The following is a 23,493-nucleotide window of genomic DNA, read 5'->3' on the forward strand; positions in this document are numbered from 1 at the left end:
CCACAATGCCAATGCCTGTCTTATAGAATGCTTCCTACATTTATGCTATACCCTTGCTAATTTCCCCTAAATGTCAAATCAAAAAGTGCAGTATTTGGTCTGCATGCTTACTGTGACTGGATGAAGAGTTAAGAAAGGCAAACATTTTAATATCTATGATTTTAAGAATGAAATACTGAACTTAACAACCCCCAAACAAAGGGACATTTATGAACAGCAAGAGACACAGCATATAGATACACGTCTTAAAAAATGCTAACGAAACAAAACTAAGAAAAGAAAACTTACAGGAATATCAAAACAATCACTATTTATTTTTTTTTAACATTGTGGTAATGTATAATACTGATCATAAGCACAAATAATCCTAAATTATTCACTTTAAAGCATTAAAGTGCTCTTTCTTAGACCAGTTGGTGTTTAGTGGGTTTAAGTTTGTGTGTCTTTGTACATGTGAAGGCATTTATAAAAAAAAAAATGGCTGCCAGTACAAATTAGTATAACACATTTGACACCAATTACTAGAATAACATTATGATTCATCGTGCTCAATGGCCATCTAGAAATAAATCTGGAATGTTGCTATAAAATATCCACAAACAAGTGCCATGAAGAGACATACTAGGTACACAACTAGCTATAATCAATATGAACATCAATATAAGGACCTTGCCCTGCAAGGTTTTTAAAATACACAGAGATGGAGGAAATGCTACCCTCTTATCTAATGTCTTTGTAAACAGGGATGCTACTCTTTATTAATTATTAACAACTGATTAAGTCCTGGCTTCTAAGATATAATACTGATTTTCATATGTTTTTCATATCTTAGTGGTTTCTCTATAAGAATCAAGAACACAGTTTATTTCTAAGCCTTAATAAAGAAGTAAGGGATGCAGTGTCTAACTTCTAATATCATGTGGCGACACACTTTTAACAAAGCCCATGAAACAGTTTTCAACACTAAAATGAAAAGGTCAAACTGAACTAGAGGTCATCACAATATGGCCGGTAAAGGTTCACATGACTATGTGTTCCTGTAGCTGTGATCATGATTCACCATTCGATTCTCTACGTTTGGTTAAAACAAGAGATACAACATTTTGAATCAATAAATCCCCTTTTCAACCACATCTAGACCAAAACATTTACAAGATACAGTATTTACATTTGTACAAGTAAAGCAAAAGTGAAACAATAAATAGGTCACAGGGGACTAATTGCATGTATTCATACACAAAACTGAAACAGGTTGTAAGTTGGGCATACAGCTGCTGACAAATGTGAGATTGAGCAATCGCTACATTGAAATTCCCCATACATGTAACAAAACGCTGAAAAGGACAAATGTGTCATGAGTTATTGCATGGCGCATCCAATTTAGCACGAACCTTATGAGTGCCCAAGTATAGTCCGGACCATGAGTGTGAAGGATCGCCTTTACGCTGCTATGACCACAGTGGTATTTGCTATTTAGACTTCAGCTGTACTTTTTGTCATCTCGTGTTCAATATTCTGGGTGAAACAATTGTTCAAGCACAAGTTAAAGGCTGCACCTACAAGTGCATTAACACACTGAAAATGTTTTTTTCTGCAAAGTTACTGACTGAGATATGACAGCATCCCTTTTAAAGACCATACCCACAGGCTTTTACTCTGTTAAACATGCTGACATTAATATTGGCAAAAACAGTCCAGAGATTCTTTTTGGCCTCAGTGAACATCACTTTCCATGAACTCCTCCTTGATAGAGTGCTTGCTACGTGACAGTTTGCAGTCCGGCATGTCGAAACCAAAGTCAGCCCACTCATCAGTAGCTGCTGCCATCCCTGACGTCCCAACCACGCCTGATCTATTGGGGATGGTGATGGTGTGGCGGACACGAAAGTGCACGGCCTCCATGACACGCTGACGTTGCAGTTCCCCGCTGGCAGCCCCAATGGCGGCCATGGCAGAGGCAGCCATGTTGCTGCTAGAGCGAAGAAGCTGCTGACCATGGTAGTCATGGTGATGAGCAGGAGCAGGCAGTTGGAGGGGAGCACCTTGTTTCATGTCCTGTAGTCCACGCCAGATGGCAAGGCGGGACTGCTCTGGTATCTTCAGTGAAGCTAAGTCCTGTCAAAGGCATAAAGTTAGATACAGAATGAGTTTAAGAATGTTGGACAAAACTGAGAAAAAACAAGTGCATGTGCATGTGTTTGCTTATAGATAGAAGAGGGGCCTGCAGAGGTCAAAAACTCAACAGGGTCCTTTGATTATTTATATCTTTAAAAAACCTTTCTCCAGGACATTTTTTCTTTTTTGTTTTTCATTTTCTTTAATTATTCTCTTTACAGTTTCTTTTTTCTTTTCCCCAATTCCCTGTTCCTTTGTTTTTTCATATAAAATGTGTTTTTATAATGATAATTTTTGAGTGCAGGATTGGACTGGTTACCTCCATGGAGAGAGTCTGGAGATGGTAGATAGTCTGGAGGCCTTGTGAGGTGAAGTACTCAATGAAGTTCTGACAGCCCAGACTGGTTAGAAAACTGTGTGGGGAGAAAAGCAGGGCTGCTTAGACCGCCATCAGATCACAGCTACAAAGGACAAAGCAGGACTATAATATGAAAAACAGTCAAAAGTAATTTACACTGATGAAAAAGTACAATGGTGCTTGAGTAGAAAAAACAATATTCTAACTTGATAATAAGGGTCATGTATTTTTAGACAAAACAGAATAGACAAGCACCTCATTCTGTTACGTCGTTACTTCCCTCTCAAGCTATTTTTAGTTTATCTCAAAACTGAGAGAAAGAATTGGGGCACAGCTCAAAGTGTACCAATACTAGACATCTTGGCAGATGCAGATGAATTACTATAATAAACATGCATTTGTATTAATGATTCATAAGGCCATTCTTGCTTTGATGAAGAACCTTTATTATAAATACATAGAATGTAAAAGTTTTGGCAACATACATTGTAAATGAGAAGAAAGCTAACTTTGAAATTGAACTGTACAAAAATCATCTTGAAATCAAAAAGTTTAAAAATGTTAAAGCTGGAAAAGCAAAGTATAAGCATTCAAACAACTGCATTAACACATTTTATTAGAAAATAAGAAAAAATGTTTTTTAAATTAAGCAGAACGTAAACAATGGAATATTTTTTTTAAAGAACATTTGTTGTAGTGCATTGCAAAAGATCTGAAGAAAGGTCTGTATTAACAGCAACGATGTGAATGGTTTTAGTGTGTTAGTGTATGCATGCACACAGTCTGGGCTTTTGGATGACATAACAAGGCAGCCATAGAGGATGGAGCGCTACAACTCTTAAGAAGCTTGGCGTTATGGGGGAGTAAATAGGCAGGATTATGACGGGCTGTTTTTAAAGAGCTGATACACATCTGATTAAACACAGCATCTGCAACTATAGGAGCAAGCCCAGGTAAGAAAACCAACTGCTTTGTAAATCATTATTGACCAAAATAAAAAAAAAAGCTAAACACACTTTTAACTTTCATCGTAAAATGAACTCTACTATTTACCTACTCCCATGACACCACCTTTTCAGGTATGTCTTTTCCCAGTTGTTTTATACTGTATATAAACATTATGTCCAGGCAGCCAATTCATTAGAAGACCTTCATTATGGCACCAGCCATTGTTGTACAATTTGTCTTTACGAATCAACCATAATCAAACTAATCTGACTGTGCCACACAGTTCTGTCTACACACATTTAGCTGCAAAAGCTTTAGAACAAATAAAAAAAGTCTGAAAAGTCCAAATTTGTCTGAACTCATCCAAAGATACTAGCTGTTATGGCATCAACATAGCACCCATTCATATTTAACCTGACAAGTGCATCTGATTGTCTGCTGGCCCTTTACACAAGGACAAAGTAAGAGTGTCATTGGAGGGTAAGGTACCTGACAAGGCCGGGGTCAGGGTTATATGGAGGGGGCGGGCTGCAGTGGGAAGCAGACACTATAGTCTGACTGCTGTGGCCACCATTCATGTCACCATTGGCCTGCATGTGGTGGCTGCTGAGCATGTTTGAACCTGTGACAAAAGTAAGAGTGATAAATAAAAACATGCCCAGCAAGAAAAGCATAAAAACAGTACTATTATGGAATAAAAAGGCTCTAGTAACATTCAGTAGTGGCACTTTTTACTGCCCAGAAAACATTACAACATGGGTTAAAAACATGTCCTTCATGAGTACATCTGATTACACATTATATATACTCACCCATATGAGCCATGGAGGTGGGGGCAGTATGTTGCTGGGGCTGCTGCCCAACCAGCTGGTTGACGGAGGACTGCTTGCTGAGGCCTCCGTGGGCATGGAGCTTGTTCATGTTGGACAGCGGCGAGTAAGAGGAGGGGGATGCTATATGGCTCCTAGAGAGAAGAGGATAATGTGGCCGAGGTTAGAGGAATGCTAGTGTAAGTGTGTAGTGAATGTGTAAGACATACAAAATTTTGATAAAGTCAACAACATATTTATTTAGCTTTTTGTGAGGGTTATTGTATTTCATACTAAGTTCATACTAAATTTAACTTCTTGATGTACCCATTTACTTTATCTGAAAAATAAGATTCAATATTTAGTGGCGCTGTAAGAAAGCCTATATATATTGTGATTTTTTAACACTGATTTAAAAGCAGTGGGATCTGCATTTGTATTTATCACAGTCACGGTAACATCCAATATCATAGCACTACTTTTTGTACAGTGTAAGCAAAGAAATTAACATCTGCAATATTTTTCTAACAACCCTTGTTATTATATTTTCATTATTATTATTAACATTAATATTTTATTATTATTATGATTGTCATATGTTAGTTTGTAGGGACTCACGGTCTTTGCAGCAGTTGCTGCTGTGTTTGTTGTCTGTAGGAGTCCACCAGTGGCTGTGGCACCAGCTCCACCAGCTCCAAACTGTCTTTGATCTTCATCAGCAGCTCAAAGTTCTCCCGACCACGAACCTAGACACAAACACAACACATACAATAACATAACATTAGCAGTAGTCAGTAGTCAGGCAGTAATGAGCATGACATGTCAAAATGGTACATTTGTTTTCCATGTTTGAAACAATGTTATTTCACTCTTCAACAGTCAGCATCGTATACAGCAACATGAATTAATGTTTAAAGGGTTTGATTTCACACATACAATCGAAATCAACTCTAACTGCATTACATTATTATTTTGACATGATGTGTGTGAAAGGCACTTACAGGAATATAGTAAATCTCTTCATCCCCATGCCGCCTCTTCCTCATGTTAATATTAGGACTGGGAATATGTGTTGGACTCTGTTTGAAGTCTGCAGATGACAAAAATTGAATTATAATCAAACACATTTCACAATGTCATTCTTTATGATGGCAAAGATATCTTGAAAGTATTGCAATATATAAAAATGAATCAATCATTACCATGAAAGTTTAATTCAGTTTTATTTAACTCACTTCGCTTGTTGGCACTGCCATTTTTGGCCACGCTCTCATTCAGAGCCTGTTGCTCCCTGAAGTGGTCCTCATCTGCTTTGCGGTCTCGGCCAGGACACGCACATATCCGACCTTCAAATGACCTTCTTCCCAACACCTGGCCACTGCAAAGATAATAGGTGACAGTAAATATACACATTAAGAAAAGTTTATTTGGAAAGCTCTGATAAAATGTAGGTTCTATAACATAGCAAAAATGGTCCAAGTATGTCTAAAATATCACACTTTACTTAAGCTTGATGGATCAGTTTACTGAATGGACTCCTACATACTATATAGCTGCAATCTGTATGCTAAAATGTACATTATCCTTGTAAATGGTAGTGAATTTTGAATGTAGTAGTGTTTATAATGTATATTGTGCACTGCCCATTGAACTTCACTTGCCGATGTGTGCAACATGTAACGTAACGTAACTTCTTTAATCAAAGAGCTGTGGATGGCTTGCTGTTCAAAAGAAGAACCTGTTGTGAACTGCTGTATGAATTGTGCATTGTTGACTTACTCCCTGGTTTCCAATGTGATGATGATGAGGATGGGTCTCCTGTTCATGCCGCCTACACAGCTGCTGTTGCACATAAAGTTATAGAGGATGGTGGTAAACTCAGTCCCCACCTGAAACACAAATCACATCTATAAGTTATGCTGAACAATAGTTTGTTTCGTCTTCAACACAGTTTCGGGATTTGTATGACAAAAACTGCATTTGGGCATAAAAGCGGTCCATTTGACACTAAATGTGACTAATCCACCAGCAGAGGGCAGTGTTGCTTTGCACCTTGACATGAAGTGGGACCACTGTGCTTTTTCATGAAGCACCTCAGGTGCAAACACAAAGATGATGATTCTCACTCTTGTGCTTGTGTGGACATGCCCGTCATCTTTATTTATAAAGGTGCTTCCTGTGAGGAACCTCACTCATTCTGACAGTTTCTTTGGTAAGAACTGACCAACACTAAATGTGTTTTAAACAACAGCATTTGGGCAGAATGTATAAAGTATTAAAGGCAGCTCTCACAAATCTATACGTATTTAATTACTTTGAGGCATCATCACACACCCCATTTTAAATGGTGTAATCATAAATCAATGATAATTCATCTTAAGAGTAAATGGATGTTCATTATTATTTCTGATGTTTAAAGTCAAGCACCTAAAGCAGGCCTATTCAACTGCAAAGCAAACAAATGTTTTATAAATGTAACGTTTAAGAAAAGTTGGTTTATGTTTTTAAAGAAAAATAATAAAATGTTCCACTTTTTATTTTGTTCACAATAACCATCCTAAATTCCCTCAGCTTTTTTTTTAGCCTGGATTAAACTGTTTGAATTAAATCAGCATTTCTAACAATGGACACATCGAATGAATGGGCTAAACAGCCTACTAGTAAAATAATGATTCTCTAATAACAAAACATTGTACTATGAAATTACCTGATGTTGGCTCTGTTGCAGCTTCAACAGCTTAAGAGGTAAAGTCTTTAATTGGAATGTAATAAATAATATGTGTCTGTGAATGTTTTCATATTATATTGTTTTTATATTCTATAAATAATCTTAGGATAGGAATGAGGTCCTCAAGGGTCAAATTACGACCATGGGCCGCCAACTGAATAGGTCTGACCTAAGTTATCTAACACAATGCATTGTGCGGCTTTTTTACACACTTGCTAATGAACCACTGACCTGTGGAGCCTCATAGGGCACAAAGACACTCTGCCTCCCTGTGACAGGATCATCCACATACTGACTGAGGTTATTCCCCTCCACTCGGATCAGGTGACTGGCCGGGGCTACTTGACCTTTGGAGAGAATGATTGTAGAAAAGTGAGGGCACAGTTTGTGTGAAGACACACCTGACACAGGAAGTCTCTGAAGTTAAAGGAACTAAATATTTTTTTGTAAGGGGAAAAAAGTTGTGATTAATGAATTGTGTATCTTATCTTCTCCAAGGTGAGGTCACATTCTTTGACTTAACCAAGAAAGAAACGTCATCCAAAAGAAACACCATTTGGTGTTGAAGTGTAAAAGTATTAAATATTCAGGTGCAATCGGTTATAAAGGAGCTGGCTTGATGAGCATACCATCGTTGAAGTCTCGTCCCAGTTCGTGGTTGGGGCAGCGTTTGACCACCTCTGTGACGTGCTCCGCCTTCTTGTAGACGGGCATGGCTCTGATGATGCTGCCATGTGGAGGAGAGGAGGAGAGCTTGATTTGGATTGGACACGTCTTTGAAATCTGACAGTAGAGCTTCTTCAGCAGGGGAGAATACTGGGAGGGAAAAGAACACACACACACACACACACACACACACACACACACACACACACACACACACACACACACCGGGCCAGAGAGGCTGGAGTCAGTCATTGGTTTTTGATAAATGACATGTTTTAGTAATCTCAGCACATCACTGTTAGTCTAATGGGAGTGTAAATGAATGCTTTGTTGGGTTAACTTATTATTTAATGAACCAAAGAAATACCAACTAATGCTCTCTCACATTTAACTTTTTTAACAGCCCAGTGCAAATAAAACACACAGACAAAACGGTGTCTTCTCAGCTTCATGTAAAAGCTCTCAAAAAATAGCCTAGATATGGACTAACCTGAGGAGGGAAACCACTGACATCATAGAAGAAATCATTTTTCAATGGTGGAATAGCAGAGTAAATATATAATAACATCAGATTTGAGTCATCTATCTGCATGGTAGCCAAAAAAGTAATGTAAATTATAGAGGACAAGGTGGACGAGCTCGATGAAAATGATCAAACTGTTGGGCGTGACCACAGGACACTGTAATTATTTCATAAAGCCATGACTGCAGAACAAATATAAGAAAAGAAAGAATGAAAAAAAAGGTTGAAACGGAAAAAACACAAGAATGTATGTGTGTGTAAAGGTGAACACCATGTTATTAGAATGAATATTTGATCATTATCTAACAGACTGATTCTCTGGGTTGTAATGTGAGATGCTACAGCTGGAGGAGAAGAGCGTTTGTTCCAGGAGAAATTAAAACAAAGATTAAACAGGAATATGCTGAGCTGTGTTTACGAGCATTTACACAAACAACATGCATACACATGCACGGAAGTGTGTAAGCGCCAGGACAGATGCATCGAATGAGATGGGGACAAGAAATGGAAAAGCCTTAACATGCCCAAACACAATCATGAAATCTGAAAAATCTTCCCTGTGGAAATCAAACAAGGACCTTCGGAAAAAAAAAAAAATTGAGGAGACAGTTGTCCTGTGTGGACTTGCTACATCGGGCCTGAATACAAGTGCAACAGCGCACCCTATGGCAGAAATACATACAGCTTATGCTCTGCATTGCTGTCTATGGAAAAGATAGAATGGCATTTTGTCTATTTGATTGGCAAGAAAAGGAAAAAGAGGAAGGGCAGTTATGGCCTGCATGTTAAAACTCTTGGTAACTAGAATCCCATTTTAAACCATGAACCTGAACATTTTCGTCTGATTATAAATTATTTGGCGAAGCTTGAGAGCAGACAGAACTGGCCTGTATGAACTTGAACCCTCGTATGACCTGTAAAGAGAAGATCATTTGTCAATCATTCTTTTCTGTTGATCATTGATATTGATCATTTTCAATAAAATATACAATATAAGCTTACATGTTACTTCCACTTTCCACCATCTGAAGGTTCAGGTCTTACAATCTAGCATGGGTTTGAACCCCTCATGATATCATAAGGCATATCTCTGCTTAGGCCTGAAAATTAGCATCAATTCTGATATTTAAATTGCATGATGGGAATCGTAGTATCCACTCAGAGCATAATAGAGTCTACAATTCAGGATATGTTGCTAACCTTTATTTTTATTTATTTCAGGTTGTTTTCCCCTTTAAACCGATAATCTAGTTTTCCCCTACAGGCCTCTTTTAAAAAATGATCCTTTCAAAAAATATATTTTTCTTCCCATATATTTCTGAACCGATCCACCTCTTATTTTAACAAGATCAAAGTAGGATATTGATTACAGTTCCTTTTTCTTTGGACTCATGGACTTTAAAACTTGACTGCACCTTATTGCTACTTTTAATAAAGTTGAGATTAAAGTTGAGGAGATTGAGGAGACTGAGGAGCAGTTGCACTCTTCAGATTTAAATGGCAAATGGTAAATGGACTGTACTTATATAGCGCTTTTCTAGTCTCTGCAACCACTCAAAGCTTTTACACTACATATCACATTCACCCATTCACACACACATTCATACACTGATGGCAGAGGCTGCTACGTAAAGTGCCCAACTGTCAATCAGTTATCACATTCATGGAGCAATTTGGGGTTCAGTGTCTTGCCCAAGGACACTTTGACATGTAGCCTGAGGGAGCTGGGGATCGAACCTCTGATCTACCGATTGCAGCCGACTCTACCACTGAGCCACAGCCAACAAATGTATTTTTTTATACGTTTTTAAAATGTCCTGATTCTCCAGACTCTGACTGGACTCCAGAAACTATCTGGCCGGATGAGAGAGTCAGTCCTACAGCAACCCCCCCCCCCCCCCCCACACACACACACACACACACACACACCTTTAGCCATGAGCACTCCCCTGAGGGCAATGGAAATACCTGTGCACAGCATTACCTTTACTCACCTAGTTTTCCCTGACAAGTCTCAACAGCCCATCCATACCATGAATAAATCATTTCTCCGAGATGCAACAGCCTGACAAACAATGTTTGTTTTTTCAGCATGATCACAGCAGAAACAGAATAAAGTATTTCAGCATTTGGAAAGATGAATGTAGAAAATGTTGTTTAATGGTTTAGTGTGGAAAAAAGATGGCAGCACACTGACTTAATTTGATTTGGAACTTTAAACAGGAACAATATGATATGATATTCCAACCACTCTCTAAAAGCCTAAAGGCCCTGTGCTGAAAAGGCCATTGTAAAAAAAAAAAAAAAAAATTCTTTATCCATAAAAAGACAAAAAGATCAGTAAGTAGGTTGTGGGATCAGCAGGGATCAGCATTTGTTTTTGAAATATCAAAGTTGTGAAGAAGTCATAAATTACTTTTTCTGGGTTGAAGAAACCAAAGGAGACGTCTCAACTCGTCCGCCACACGGGCTAGTGTGCACATAAAACAGCACATAAGGTTGCATGCAAGCAAGCAAGCACACACACACACACACACACACACACACACACACACCTGTGAGTTCAGTTCCACGTGTCATCAGATCAGATATGAAGTGCAGAATTAATACAAGATTTACAGCATTATCTGACGTGTATCTTCTTGTACAGACAACACATTGTGTTGAATAAACTCAGCTTTTATCCAGCATGCCGAGAAGGATGGAGGGATGGAGAAGAAGAGGGAAAATACAGAGAAAGACTAAACATGATTATTGGGGATTATTTGCTTTGTCAATGGTCTGGAAAAAAAATCTTCAAGGTGAGTGAGAAGAAGAGGGATAAAGAAAAAATGATTAAATCACTTTGTTTAAAAAGTCCTTAAAATGACTTGGACAAAATATACAATTGTTGAACTTTTTTAACTTCAATGGTTGACATTTTCACGATGCAAGAGACAAAAAACAAACAGAGAACTGTGTCTATAGACGGTGACAAGTTCGCATACTTCTTACCTTACATTGTAGACTTCTTTCTTTTCTGCATGTTATTAAAGAGTTTATGATTTATACTAAAACATGCAATTATAGCTAGAAATACATGGATGCTCTAACTGGCATTTTAATTGTGAATTTCATTGCAATCCAATTTACGGATCCCTTAATTTATCCATCCATCCATCCATCCATTACTGCCTCTACACAGTGGACCAGTGCAGGCAGGTCCTGACAGGCTCCATGAGACAGAGTGATAATTGCCAGACAGTCATCCAAATGCACAAGCAGCAGCTTGCCTGCTGCAAATGCGCTTAACTATCCAAATATCCAATATGTCTATGCACATACAGGCACACAGATCCGACATACAGTTTACCTATTTTGTAAGGAGATCAAAGTCAAATAAATATATGAAAATTGAGAATTTTTTGTAATAATATATATCACTAAATATTTTAGTAAGAGCTAGTTACCTCAGATTGCAATGAATTAGAAATTTCACAGTAAAGTTTTGGGGTTGAGGAAAACCTTTGAGCAACTTAATGATTGGAACATGATCAAACCATCCAACCTGCTGACTGATTACATACTATAAGTGTAAGTTGAAAAGCTTTGTGTTGACAGCTATTCATACTCTCAGGGATTCAATCACTGCAGTGGCACAGTCCACAGTTTCACAGAGAGTGAAAAAAATCCTCCACACATGATGGCATACACACAGTATGAGGCTGGATATATACTTGCTTGTTAGCCTTGCGTTCGCGTACATAACCGGCTACATCATGAATGTAATTTTTCCATTCTTGTCTCCATCTGCTCCCATTGTACGAAAGTGATGCCGAAATAGCCCTGTGTTTGCGCTGCCATCTTGCGATGGTGAGGTCATATGGAGCCAGAGTCCGCGTAGCAGAGATCGGCGGGTGGTGTCGCTGTAGCCACTTCCGCTAACCAAAACGCACCTTAATTTACCAAAAAAAAACAACAAGGATCTCGCTTGTAGGTGTGTTTAAGCTGTCATGTTGTCTATCTATATATACAGTCATTGTGTTGACCCTGTCACATCCCCTTTTGCCTCTACCCTGCCCTACCTTTCATGTGCATACTGCATCTTGCGTAAGTGTAATAGTGTAATTTTTGAGGACATGCACAGCCGACGCTTCAAACAGACACAGCGAACAACGGGCAGTCATCATGTGCACATAAACACGTGATTAGAAGCAAGTATATCTCTCTTATATCAAGTATAGACTTTTTGGGGATTTACAGCATCCCACAGTCAGGAATATTTCCTGACCAGTGTTGATACTGAACAATGTATGTTTGATATCAATACAGGAGGCTGTGTTCTTAAAGTACTTCGTATAAGCATACTGGCTATAAAACTTGCATTTGAAGTACAAATGAATGATAATCACACAAAGATGAATTTATTAACAACTTCCTGTATTTGCTCTTGTGTTGTGATTCATAAAAAAAAGTGTGTGTGAAAAATCTTCCTCATCAAGTGTGTTTTTCAGTTCCGTTCCTCGGCACGAAGGCCGGTGATGTGGCTGCGAATGATGCATTGGGAAAGGAAGGGAATGATGCATTGTGCTGGGCGTGTTGGAACCTGTGTCCGAACAGAGAGATGCTAATAGCTGGGAAGAGCAGCTTCTGACAAGCCGCCTTGCAATGCAAGCTCGAGCCCGCACCCACCGCATCACACGCCCCCCTTTTCCTGACACATACTGTATGTACGCACACACACACACGCACACACACACACACACACAAAGGCTGAGGTGTTAGATCTTATTTCCAGCTGCGGTGACGCTTGTCTGCGTCCAAGCCAGGAATCATCTTTAAGAGGCGAGACAGCAGCAGAGTTTCAGAGCTGTTTTCACTAATGCACGCTGTCTTGATGAGACAGGAGGGGGCCTGGAAGATTACCAGACTAGCTTAACATGGGCTTGAATGGACTTACTGTATGTGGAAACCTTATGATTGCCTTGTGTTCCCACCTGTTCTTCTGATTTGTCTTTTCTTCTTGTCTCTTTTCATTTTCTCCCTTTTGAATGGGAAAAGCAAACTTTCTTGGGAGCCAAACTTATGAGGGCAGAATTTTACCTTCTGTCAATCATTCAGCTGACAACTTTAAAAAAATGGGATTTAATGGGAAATGTTTGATGCAGCTTCTCGTAATCTCCAAAAGCAGTGCATACCAACCATTCTAAGTGGGAGGCAGAGGGGTGGGGATGGTGGGGCGGCAGGGTAACTGATTATAGTCAATATGCCCCTATGGCATGCAGCATTCCCCACCGCCTGAGGCTAAGAAACCCTGAGACTGTAAACTCCTTCATTCAAACAAGGTGACTCAATGTGGTCCACATATTCATCCTTATTTCAAACGTGTTCAGACAATAGACAGTATACAACGCTTGGGACACACTGCCCACCTGAGCAGTCCATGGCAGCTGCCTCGATCATACAGTCGCGTTGTCCACATAGACAGCTGCCTGATTTATTTACATTAGTTTGATATATTCTCCAGATATAGACATTGAAAGTGAAAGGTGTAATATTGTTGGTTTTATGTCAGTATGATTATCTACAGGTTATTGTCGCAGCCACTTTACTGGCACTTCCACACAGCTTGTAGGATAAAGAAGCGAGCCTTCTATCCTCTAGAGTCTCGATGCTGCAACAGCAAGCTGTGTGGGTGCTCTTAACTGCTATTGTGCACGCTAAACTAAAAAGCAAGAGGTGCCTTGATCAACACATACTATTCAGGCGTGCAGTGTGGACCAACTGGAAATGGACATAGAGACTCTGATGTTATCTAATGGTTTTTTGACTGCTGTTTTGTAGCCATAAGTTCAGCATTGTGGCCGTTGCTATCTTGGACGTGACCATATTTGGACGAGAGTTGGCAAAAGTTATTAAAGTAATTAAGCTAGTTACTGACTGGATTTGCTTATCAAACTGACATTCTCGAAGATTTCAGTTTCATTCTCTTGGGCGCCATCTAATGGCAATATATAGTGATTGTGGGAGGACACTTCCCAATTTGACCAGAAGTCTAGCTGGCTCCCTTTGTCACGGTTGTAACTCTTTTCCTCGCTGATGGTCGCTTTCCTTTTTAGACTCTTTTATGTTGGATTTTCACTTATTTTGGAAGTTGTATCTGTAGTCATCGATCTTTTCCTTGTTTGTTCAGCCATAGTAGATTACTGTTTACTCGCAACATTTACAGAAACTGAAAATGCATCCACTTAGCTCTGCCTACCCTCTCTGACAGACCAACCACTGCTGGGTGATGGAAAACGCATCACCAACTGGGCGCCGCTTGTGATTTTTTTCTGCGAATGTTGCCACAGACACCCAGTCCATAATAATACTATATAATTATAATTATAATTATTTATATATAATTATATTTAATATATATACTATAAAATAATTATTTATATACTATAAAATTTCACTCATGAAAAAAACTGGGCTCAGACTTTTTGAATGGTCTGTTGGTTAATTAATCAGAAATTATATAGTACATTTAGCTTTGCCTTAGTGTAATTTAAACGGGTATGTTTTATATAAATTAAAGCCAAATGTTTTTTATAAGACAAATGGTTTTTGAACCGGACTTTAAAGATGTTAATTTCTGTTGTAAAGTTGGGCAAAGTTTTAATTTTGGGGGTCTGTTGGAATTGACTCACTTTTGCCAGTCTACAGTGGGGAACTGCAGCTTTCGACACTTGGTTGCTTTAATTTTTCAGCGCTGGAGTTTGCTGCTTGGTTCAAACCCAGTCCTTCCACTGAGTGTTAGCAAAGTATTCATTCTGAGAGGCTTGACAACCATCGCCCTCAAAAAGCCTTTTGCCACTCAACTTGGTAAACCTCGATGTTCACTTGGTTATCTTGGTGTGATTTTTCTCCTGTAGCGTGTGTAGCGCGTGTAAACCCCTGTGTTCTTTTAAGGTTATTTGATTTTCTTTCCAGAATTAGAAGAAAATGTTTATGTTGTAGCTACGGCAGATATATGCAGTGTACTTTTTTTTTATCCCCAGTGCTCCCTGTAAGGCAATCCGTGGTATCATACTGTATCCTGCAGGTTCACACATGATCAAACCGCATTATTTCACACATAGCAACTGTATAATAACCTAACTTAAATACATCCTCTGATAATTCTCCAATCCTATAATCAGGCTTACAATATAAAAACAAAGCATTACGGTAAAATCCTTAAGAGCCATGAGCAATCAGCCTGTCTCTCTCTCATTCTAATCCCTGCTGTTTAATGGCAGCAAAAGCATCTGAATAATCACAGGTTTCCTCACAATCCTTTTTCTGCTGCGTCACCATCTGTGTCTTAAGATGTGTGTGCTGGTCAAAAATCCTGTTCTGGTAAAAAACAAAATGCCAAGACTTTGAATTGTTCAGCAAGATGGACTTAAAGTTGTCTTCTCGGTTCATGAAATCGGGATCATTTTCAAACTATTAAGCAGAGTTTATTCTGTTGCAAAAGGGGGAGGGGGTTGGAGGGTGGTCGAGCCAACAAAGATGAAAGATGATTGTAGAAAGATTGAAAGATTGTAGACTGTAAACTGTTTGGATTTCAGGGAAAGCAGGTACATTTGAAGGACAGAGTGTCAGATTTAACCAACAGGTTTCTTCCATATTTCAAGATTTCAATGAAATAATTTCTCAGGTAAACAAAAAAAAAGGCCTTGTTGTCTTGCAGTGTAGTGTTGCCATGATAAAGACCCCCACCTCACAGAATGGTGGAAGAGAGGAGATGATGGACGTATGTAGGAGAGGACAGAGTGAAACTTTAGGCGCCAGGGGTGACAGCAATGAGTGTGCGTTAAGATCAGAGGAAGAAAGGGTCGGGGAAAAAAAGCAGCAGGTCAAAGACCGCAGCTCTATTGCCCAAAGGGGGATCTTCTTACACCTCTTTTGGCTGAGTAAAAGAGCCCACCACGCATGGTTACTTCCAGCAAACACAGACGCGGTGGAGGAGCCCCTCAAGTCGATCCCACAGACACATTCACAGAGAGAAGGAAGCGCAGTTTGTCTCTTGGTTCTCTTGTTTCCGAGAGGTCAACTGTGTGACAGTCGGCTGTGACACCTTTCTAGCGGGAGACCTCTCATTGGGTCATGACAAATTACACAGCTCCCATTTCACCTGTCTCTCACCACATCGCATCGAAAAGTAGCTGTTGGTTTTGTGGAGTATTGCCAAAGAGTTCCAAAGTTTAGTGTTTTTTTTTCTGCTACAGCTGCTGCTGTTGTTTGGTGGTAAGAGCAGTAGCAGTAAGAAGAAGTGTTCTCAAACAGTGATGCTTATTACATACATTTTCTTAAATAAATATTGAAAAATTTTACAAACATTTTACAAAAAAATAAGGCAAGCATGCTGTCTTTTAACAGATAAATTGTCTAAAAAGATTCCTGACCACGTAACAAACTCTACCTGTTGATTTCATCACATTCGATTTGACTACAAGAGGTGAGAAAAGGACAAGATGAATCACCTAATGATGCACTACTTTCCCTTGCATGCGACACGCCTGCACATGTGCTGGCTTGTATGAGAGTGAGTGCATGTGTGTGTGAAATAATGTCTTTGTGTGCATGTTTAAGTGTGTGCAAGATAGTTGCTCAGAAAGACAGAGAGTTAGAAAGAGAGGAAAGAATAAGAGAGAGACACACACACACACACTGCATGCCCAAGCCAAGAAAGTGTGTGTACTCACGGTCCATGTGGCAGACTTGGCGGTGCTAGATTGCTGGAAGGACACCTGAAAGGCGTGCAGTCCGGGGTAGTCGGTGTTGGAGGGGATGGCCGGGGCAGGCGACAGGCCCTCGAAGGTGGAGTTGGGTTGGGAGTAGGGTGAGGGGGTGGGCACGGCCGACGAGGAGGCGTTCTCGGAGCTGTAGGGGCTGGCGGACGTCGCGCGGCTCCCCAGGCTCTCCATGCTGCTACTCAGCAAGTTGTATTGGGACTGTGGAGAAAAGAAGAAGGAAGAGCATGAGGGAGGTGAAGAGGGAGGGAGGGGAGAGGCGGAGGGAGGGCACAGGTAGAGGTGCCGAAGAGACAGTGGCTATGAGGCTTAAAGGGAGGTCGGATTACAGTGGGAAGGGAGAGTCGCTGTGTGATGCCGCATGTGTGTGGGATGGGTGGGTGTGTAACTATCCTTAAAGGTCGCTAAGCACTTTTTGTGTGAATTATACTTGAAAAGCTTAGATTTGGTGTGCGTGTGTGCGCTTATATGTAAGTGAGTAGTTGCAGTGAGGTCCCCACAGTTAGCCTCCTTGGGGCTATTTGAGAGCAAGTTGTAAAACACGGGCGTAATATGCCTAATTGCCTGCCATGCCCCTCTAGTCCTCTCCACTATGTTTAAGAAGAGGGAAGATTTGTTGCACTGAGGTGTGTGTGGTGACACACATGTCAAAGTGAATGCACTCTTTGAGGCTCATAATGGTACACAAACTTGGAAGGTAAAAACTGCTTTATAGCTGCTGCTTTTCTACCATCCATGACCACTTTATGATTATCAGATAGACAGAAGACAAACACAGAAACGTCAGAGAGCAATATCAGACAACTTCAGTAATGTAAGTACTCATGTTAACTTCTACTTTTAAAACATTTACTATACTTAAAAAAAAATCCTATTCAACACCAGTTGATTCATATTCAATAAAACAGACTGACCAACAACTACTGATATTAAAACAAATAATGTAAATCATTACTTTAAAGAAGAATCCACTTTTTATGCTTGCTGCCTGCTGTACGTATGTGTCAAATAACAGATACTAGTGATGCAGGTTCACACGGCTATAGCTACAGCATTCACACACACATACACATACACACACACGCACACGCACAGTTGCCCTATGAGCAGATTAAAAAAAAACGTTTTACCTTCTTTTTCACGTAGTACATCTTCTAGTTTTAGTCTCATAAATCAACTCTTCAGTCAGAAACGTCCAAACACAGCAGAGCAAAGAGAGAGAGGGACCATAGCCTAACCAGAGAGTTCAAGCAAGGTGTGCATCAATAGACACACCGCACACTCGCACAAACACACACACACACAGAGAGAGACACATGTAGAGCCAGGAGAGTGAAAAAGGTGAGGACTGGTGTGGCAGCAGAGAGACCATAGACTGAGATGAGGGGAGAGGAGAAGGAGAGAGGGAAAGAGGGATGGGAACCCAAAAAATGGTACGACGTTCTAATTATGGCATGCCCGGACATAGACGGCAATGCCGGGGTGCATGTACACACATGCTCCAAAACACCTTGTGAAGGCCTGCACTGAGTAAACACTGTCTGGTCTGACGTAGAGTGAGCGGGAGGAAGAGAGAGAGAGAGAGGGAAGAAGGAAAACACATGAAAGAACAAGAGTTCAATGGTCAGAGCCCCCGCTCCCACCCACCCCTTCTGATTGTTTATCTACACAGCATTAGGGCAGCTTTACGTTAACTTTTTTAAAGACATGTTCTGTTTTGTTTTTGTAACTTTTCACCTTTGGTCAGAATCCAAATTCAGCTGACCTCATGCAGTGATAATATGACATATAAATGAACAAATAAACTATGTCCTTTAAGGGGAATTCAGATATTTGATAATTTAAAACACTATTTTCTCTGACTTAGTCAAATAAGACTGTGAGGTGTCTTCCTCAGCTGTGACTGAAAGTGAAATCATTATTAAATCTCATAACTTTGTAAATTTAACTGAAAATAGCCTTTAAATAAAAACCCAAACTCCCAACAAATTTATCTTTCAAATAATTTAATGTTGTTGTTTTTTTGCACCTGGATTTTTTCAGTTGCAAGCATGAAAGCAGTTCCATCTTTCACCTGCTTTCACCCCCACTGCACACCTCATGTTCAGTTATAGCGGTTCAGTTAACCTCTCTTTTCCTTTTTATCTATTCTTATTTTTCACATAAAAAAATGCTCAGAGTTATAAATCCCTTGTTATCTTTATGCTACATCCTCTAAGTAATAAAGTCCCAGCAAACACATCGTGTGGTCCTGCCTCTCAGCTCTTTTGTTTTTCACCTCGGAGTGTAACAACCAACACACACACAGAAACAGAGACAGAGTGACACAAGGATAAGTAAACCTTGTGTGTTTCATGCCACGGTTCATCAGATGAAAGCAAAGGGACAGGTCAATGTTCTAGACTTAATGTAAACTGCATAGGTTGAATGAGGATGCACGCATGCGTGCGTGGGTGTTTGGATCTATAAGTTGACTCTAAATCGAGTATATGCAGCACAAAACATCATATGAGGGACGACTGGGTTCAAAACAACTAATGCCAAACAGTTCACTTGTTCACCTTCTGGACTTTCAGCCTAAAAAAAAACACCACCAGGCCACGCTAAATCCTGTTCATCCATTGTAGAGATGACAGGATGAGGTAATTAATGAATTCGGCAATCAACACAGAATTAGTAAGAAGCTGTTTTGATACTTAGTTATACTTGTCAGCCGAGAGTATCCGAATGAGTATCCAAGCTGATGTGCTACTGTGCCTGATGAGCCCTTTCGTCCTCCCTTCAATATCTGGTTGTTTGAAACCTTCATCTCCCAGCTATTGTTAAAGGCGCTTTACGGGACACAAGGTAAGTCCAGGTGTATGTGTCAACCACAAAAACACTCACGCACACATACAAATACGCACACACACACATCGTCAGACAGACCCATGTGCTCACAGGTGTGCTCGCTCTTAATACCTTTACTCGATCCGCAACAAGTTGAAACAGAGCTAAACCCTGCGCTGCCACTGTGTGTATGTGTGTGTGTGTGTGTGTGTGCTCTCTGTGCATAAGTGTTTAAGCTTCCCATTCCAACATCTGATGTCCCCTATGGGCAGCCGTCCTGGTAGCTGCCACTCAAAGCCGCAGCTTTAAAGGCTCAAAACATTTAGAAACGTGGATAAGCCAGCCACAACAACCCTCACTTGTCAAGATGAGTGAAACATAATAGACAGAGGATAAGATGAGAATCACCCTTTTAGTGACCTCTGTTTGCATCTACTCAAATGACTGAACACTTAATTTTATTAAGCAGCACACTTTTAACTCAGTTAACAGCACAGACTCCATTGCTGTCATATGGTCCTGCTGTAATAAGCAAACAACACGACCAAAATCAAAAGTTAGGCTACATAAATCACTGACATGGCATCATATGAAAACTGGAGCACGTCTAAACAAGCAGCGGTGTTAGATTGAGGTCAGGATGAGAGGAGGTATCATTTTGAGTGACGTGTATGAAGGTTGCCCCCTGTTGGGAATATTTGGCAGGAACTGGATGTAACCTTCAGAATCTAGAGGTCCACATTTATTTCAACTTGCATGCAGGATATAAATGTAGTTGTGACTTTTAAGTAAATACTGATATATTACTAAAGCATCTTCAGAGACACAGTTTCAGGGCCACGCACACCATCCAACTTTTAAGTGTAATAATAAACATACTGATAGCATTTTAAAAATCTATGTATGCAATCGTACTGTGATAAGCACACATGTTCAAGTATCCACAGGTTTGTTCTTCAAAAACAAACAACATGAGACATGAACAAATACAGATGAACTTTTTGAGCTGTTCTGTTGCCACCAGTTAAAAAAGCATAACCCTGAGCCAAAGTCAAATTGCAACTTCTCTGCTCCATAACACAAAGTATCTCCACTACCAGTACAACCAGTAACGCCATCTCTATACCCCAAAACAAAAAGTCCTGAATATTCTAAAACATTTACAATCAACTCTGGTCCACTTACCACACCACGCAGCATCTTAAGGCTCCTGAAAGATAAGATGAGGTGTTTCTATGACCCGGCTCTCAAGGACTTACTCTCTGCTGTTGTCACGTGTGACTGTAAAACTTGAACTCTCCACGACCAGCTGACCCCTCTGTGGAGCAGGACATGATGGAGGATACAGGAGACGTCCTGCCCTTCTTTCCTCCACTTGTTTCCCTGCCTCACTGGGCCTTCCCAACCTTGCCTTGCATCTAACAACAAATCCTAGCTCCGCCCCCTTATTTCTGTCATGACTATTCATTAAACAGCCAGGCAGGCCCAGGCTTGCCCACCTAAAGATTACGTGTAGATCCAACCAATACTCAGCATCAGAAGGGGAAGGAAATGGAAGTTTGTTTGGAGTGACTTCCGATTTCATATTAGGGAGACAGAGATGCATCAATGAAACAAATGTACGAGATGAACGGTGCACATCAGTGTGACGCTGCAAATACTTTGTAACCTGCCTTCATTAAAATAATTCTCCTGAGTGGGCTCAGAAAGTTTTACGTCATGGTGGTCGAGCTGCGAACAGGGATGTGTGACTTCATTCACAAAAAGTTTTCAATCTTTTTAGTTAATTAAAAATGTTCCATCCAGCAACAAAAAGATGCAGGTGCATACACCTGCAACCACATGTGCATGTTTGTTAATGTGCACATACACTGCTGTCACACCCGGGGCTACAGATGGCTCTACAGTGAAGCAGCAAGGGGTCCTGGCTTGGGGTTTAATTAGCCCTCCCCCAACAAACACACACACACTCATATAGACACACACACTCCCTACAGGCCGCTCCACAGGGGGATCAAGAGAGGGAAGAGGCTGCCGAGGAGAGGGAAACTACAAGGAGGGAATCTCCTCGGCACTGGAGGGAAAAAGTGAAAGGAACAACTAAATGGAAAAAGATCTTTGGGAGTATGTGTTTCTGTGTGTGTGGGTGTGTGTGTGTGTGTGTGTGTGTGTAATAATAGGTAATGGTTATCAGCTGTAGCTCCCCAAATAAGGAAGCAAAGAAATGGGAGCTAATGTTCCTACCATCACATTGTCGTTCATGTCCCTCATGTGGTAGACGTCCATGGAGCCTTCAGCAGCGCTGCGATGGCTCCCTGGGGTGCTGGTAGAAGGCACTGGACGGTCACCTGGCTGGCTTCCTGGGGGGAGCTCAAAGTAGGTGCTGTCTGGCTCCCTGTGAGCACACAACAACCATGGACACATGTTTATCAAAGAGGGATGAGTTTTCAAAAAAATCAGGAGGGCACAAAAGCTGGTTTTTAGTAACTAATATACTCATAAAAAATTATCAGTTGGATGAGGACAGAATCACGTGTTTTAAATTAAAGCATTATGTAATCTGGAAAATATGGTCATTGGAGGGAAAGTAAAACAATCGTCAGCAGGTGTTGTTTACACTCACAGGGAGCTCCACAGGTGCTCGAAGGTGCCTCCTTCTTCAGTAACTGTGGACTGGGACATCTTAGAGTCTGGTGAGGGGCAGATCACTCTGCAGAGCACACACACAGGTACACAGGTAAGCACACAAACAAATGTAACTGCATAGAATTGGCACACTATTTGAGAAAATGAATTGGACAGTTAAACACACTTTGAATGTGTTAAAAGGCAACTGGTAACAAACTACTTCAGACATGATGACTTTATCAGTGTTCAATAAGGACAGGAAGCATTTCAAAAAAAAAACACACGCACGCACGCACACACACACACACACACACACACACACACACATATTCATCCAGGTGTGATCACACCAATGTAGTCCCAGTGAGGTGGCACAGGGTGTCAGAGGGCCCGGGCGTGCCCAGACCTGCCTGCCTCATCATCGTCTCCCTCTGAGGGGAAGCTTCCTTTCCCTTCTGCAAAGTGTGAGCATCTGTCCGCCTCTGTCTCCTATAACACAGCCTGCTCTTTTACCTTAGACAGCGTTCTGACATTTTGGAGCAACCGTAGCAAATAGCAAGTGAAGCTAAAGTGGAAGATGATGCGCGTTGTTCCTCCTCAGGTTGTCCAAACCGGGAAGTTTAGGCCTAAGCAATTTGCAGAATCATCGCAGCTCCACCAATTAACAGGAACTTTGTGACTTATACTGACCGAGCTGATGATAAAGAATTAATCGTGAGAGTGTTTAAATATAGCCTACCTGCGAGATGGACATCCGGGCCGCTTTGCAAGTGGGAATGAGTCGATTTGTTAAATAATTCCGTGTTTGTCATAGATAATCAAATGGACAACAGGTCTGCTGCAAGTTGCTTATGGAGGTCTTCAGGTAGTCTACAATTTGATGTGCCAATGATCACATCTAACACAAACCGTGGCGAACATACTTGATCGTACCAAAGTTTACTTTATTCACAGTTGCGCAGCCCAGGCAGCGTCACATCTCCTTAGTTACCCCTCTGAAGGAGTGCGCAGGAAACACCGTGACAAAGGTGCTGCTTGGTTTTAACAATGTACGCTGCGACAAATCATCGTAAATTCAAAAACTTCCTCTGGAAGTAATGGTTGTAGTCCGGCTGCAGTTACGC

At 40.6% G+C, this 23,493-nt stretch overlaps 1 protein-coding gene across 1 annotated transcript; it reads right to left on the reverse strand.

Annotated features, from left to right (window-relative positions):
• Positions 1 to 293: 293 nt before the first annotated feature.
• On the reverse strand, positions 294 to 18,124 carry tp73 (tumor protein p73). The gene is made up of 12 exons (XM_069659529.1): positions 18,043 to 18,124; positions 16,865 to 17,113; positions 7,588 to 7,774; positions 7,190 to 7,305; positions 6,010 to 6,119; positions 5,466 to 5,608; positions 5,232 to 5,320; positions 4,849 to 4,976; positions 4,234 to 4,385; positions 3,911 to 4,043; positions 2,435 to 2,528; positions 294 to 2,115 (listed from the first exon to the last, which is right to left on the reverse strand). The coding sequence occupies exons 1-12, from the start codon at positions 18,061 to 18,063 to the stop codon at positions 1,714 to 1,716; spliced, it is 1,824 nt and encodes a 607-aa protein (XP_069515630.1). The 5' UTR covers positions 18,064 to 18,124; the 3' UTR covers positions 294 to 1,713.
• Positions 18,125 to 23,493: the final 5,369 nt, after the last annotated feature.

This window comes from Semicossyphus pulcher, unplaced genomic scaffold (assembly GCF_022749685.1).
Source record: "Semicossyphus pulcher isolate SPU_LCO1_2020_fin unplaced genomic scaffold, fSemPul1.0.p SCAF_13, whole genome shotgun sequence".
NCBI classification, from domain to species: Eukaryota; Metazoa; Chordata; class Actinopteri; order Labriformes; family Labridae; genus Semicossyphus; species Semicossyphus pulcher.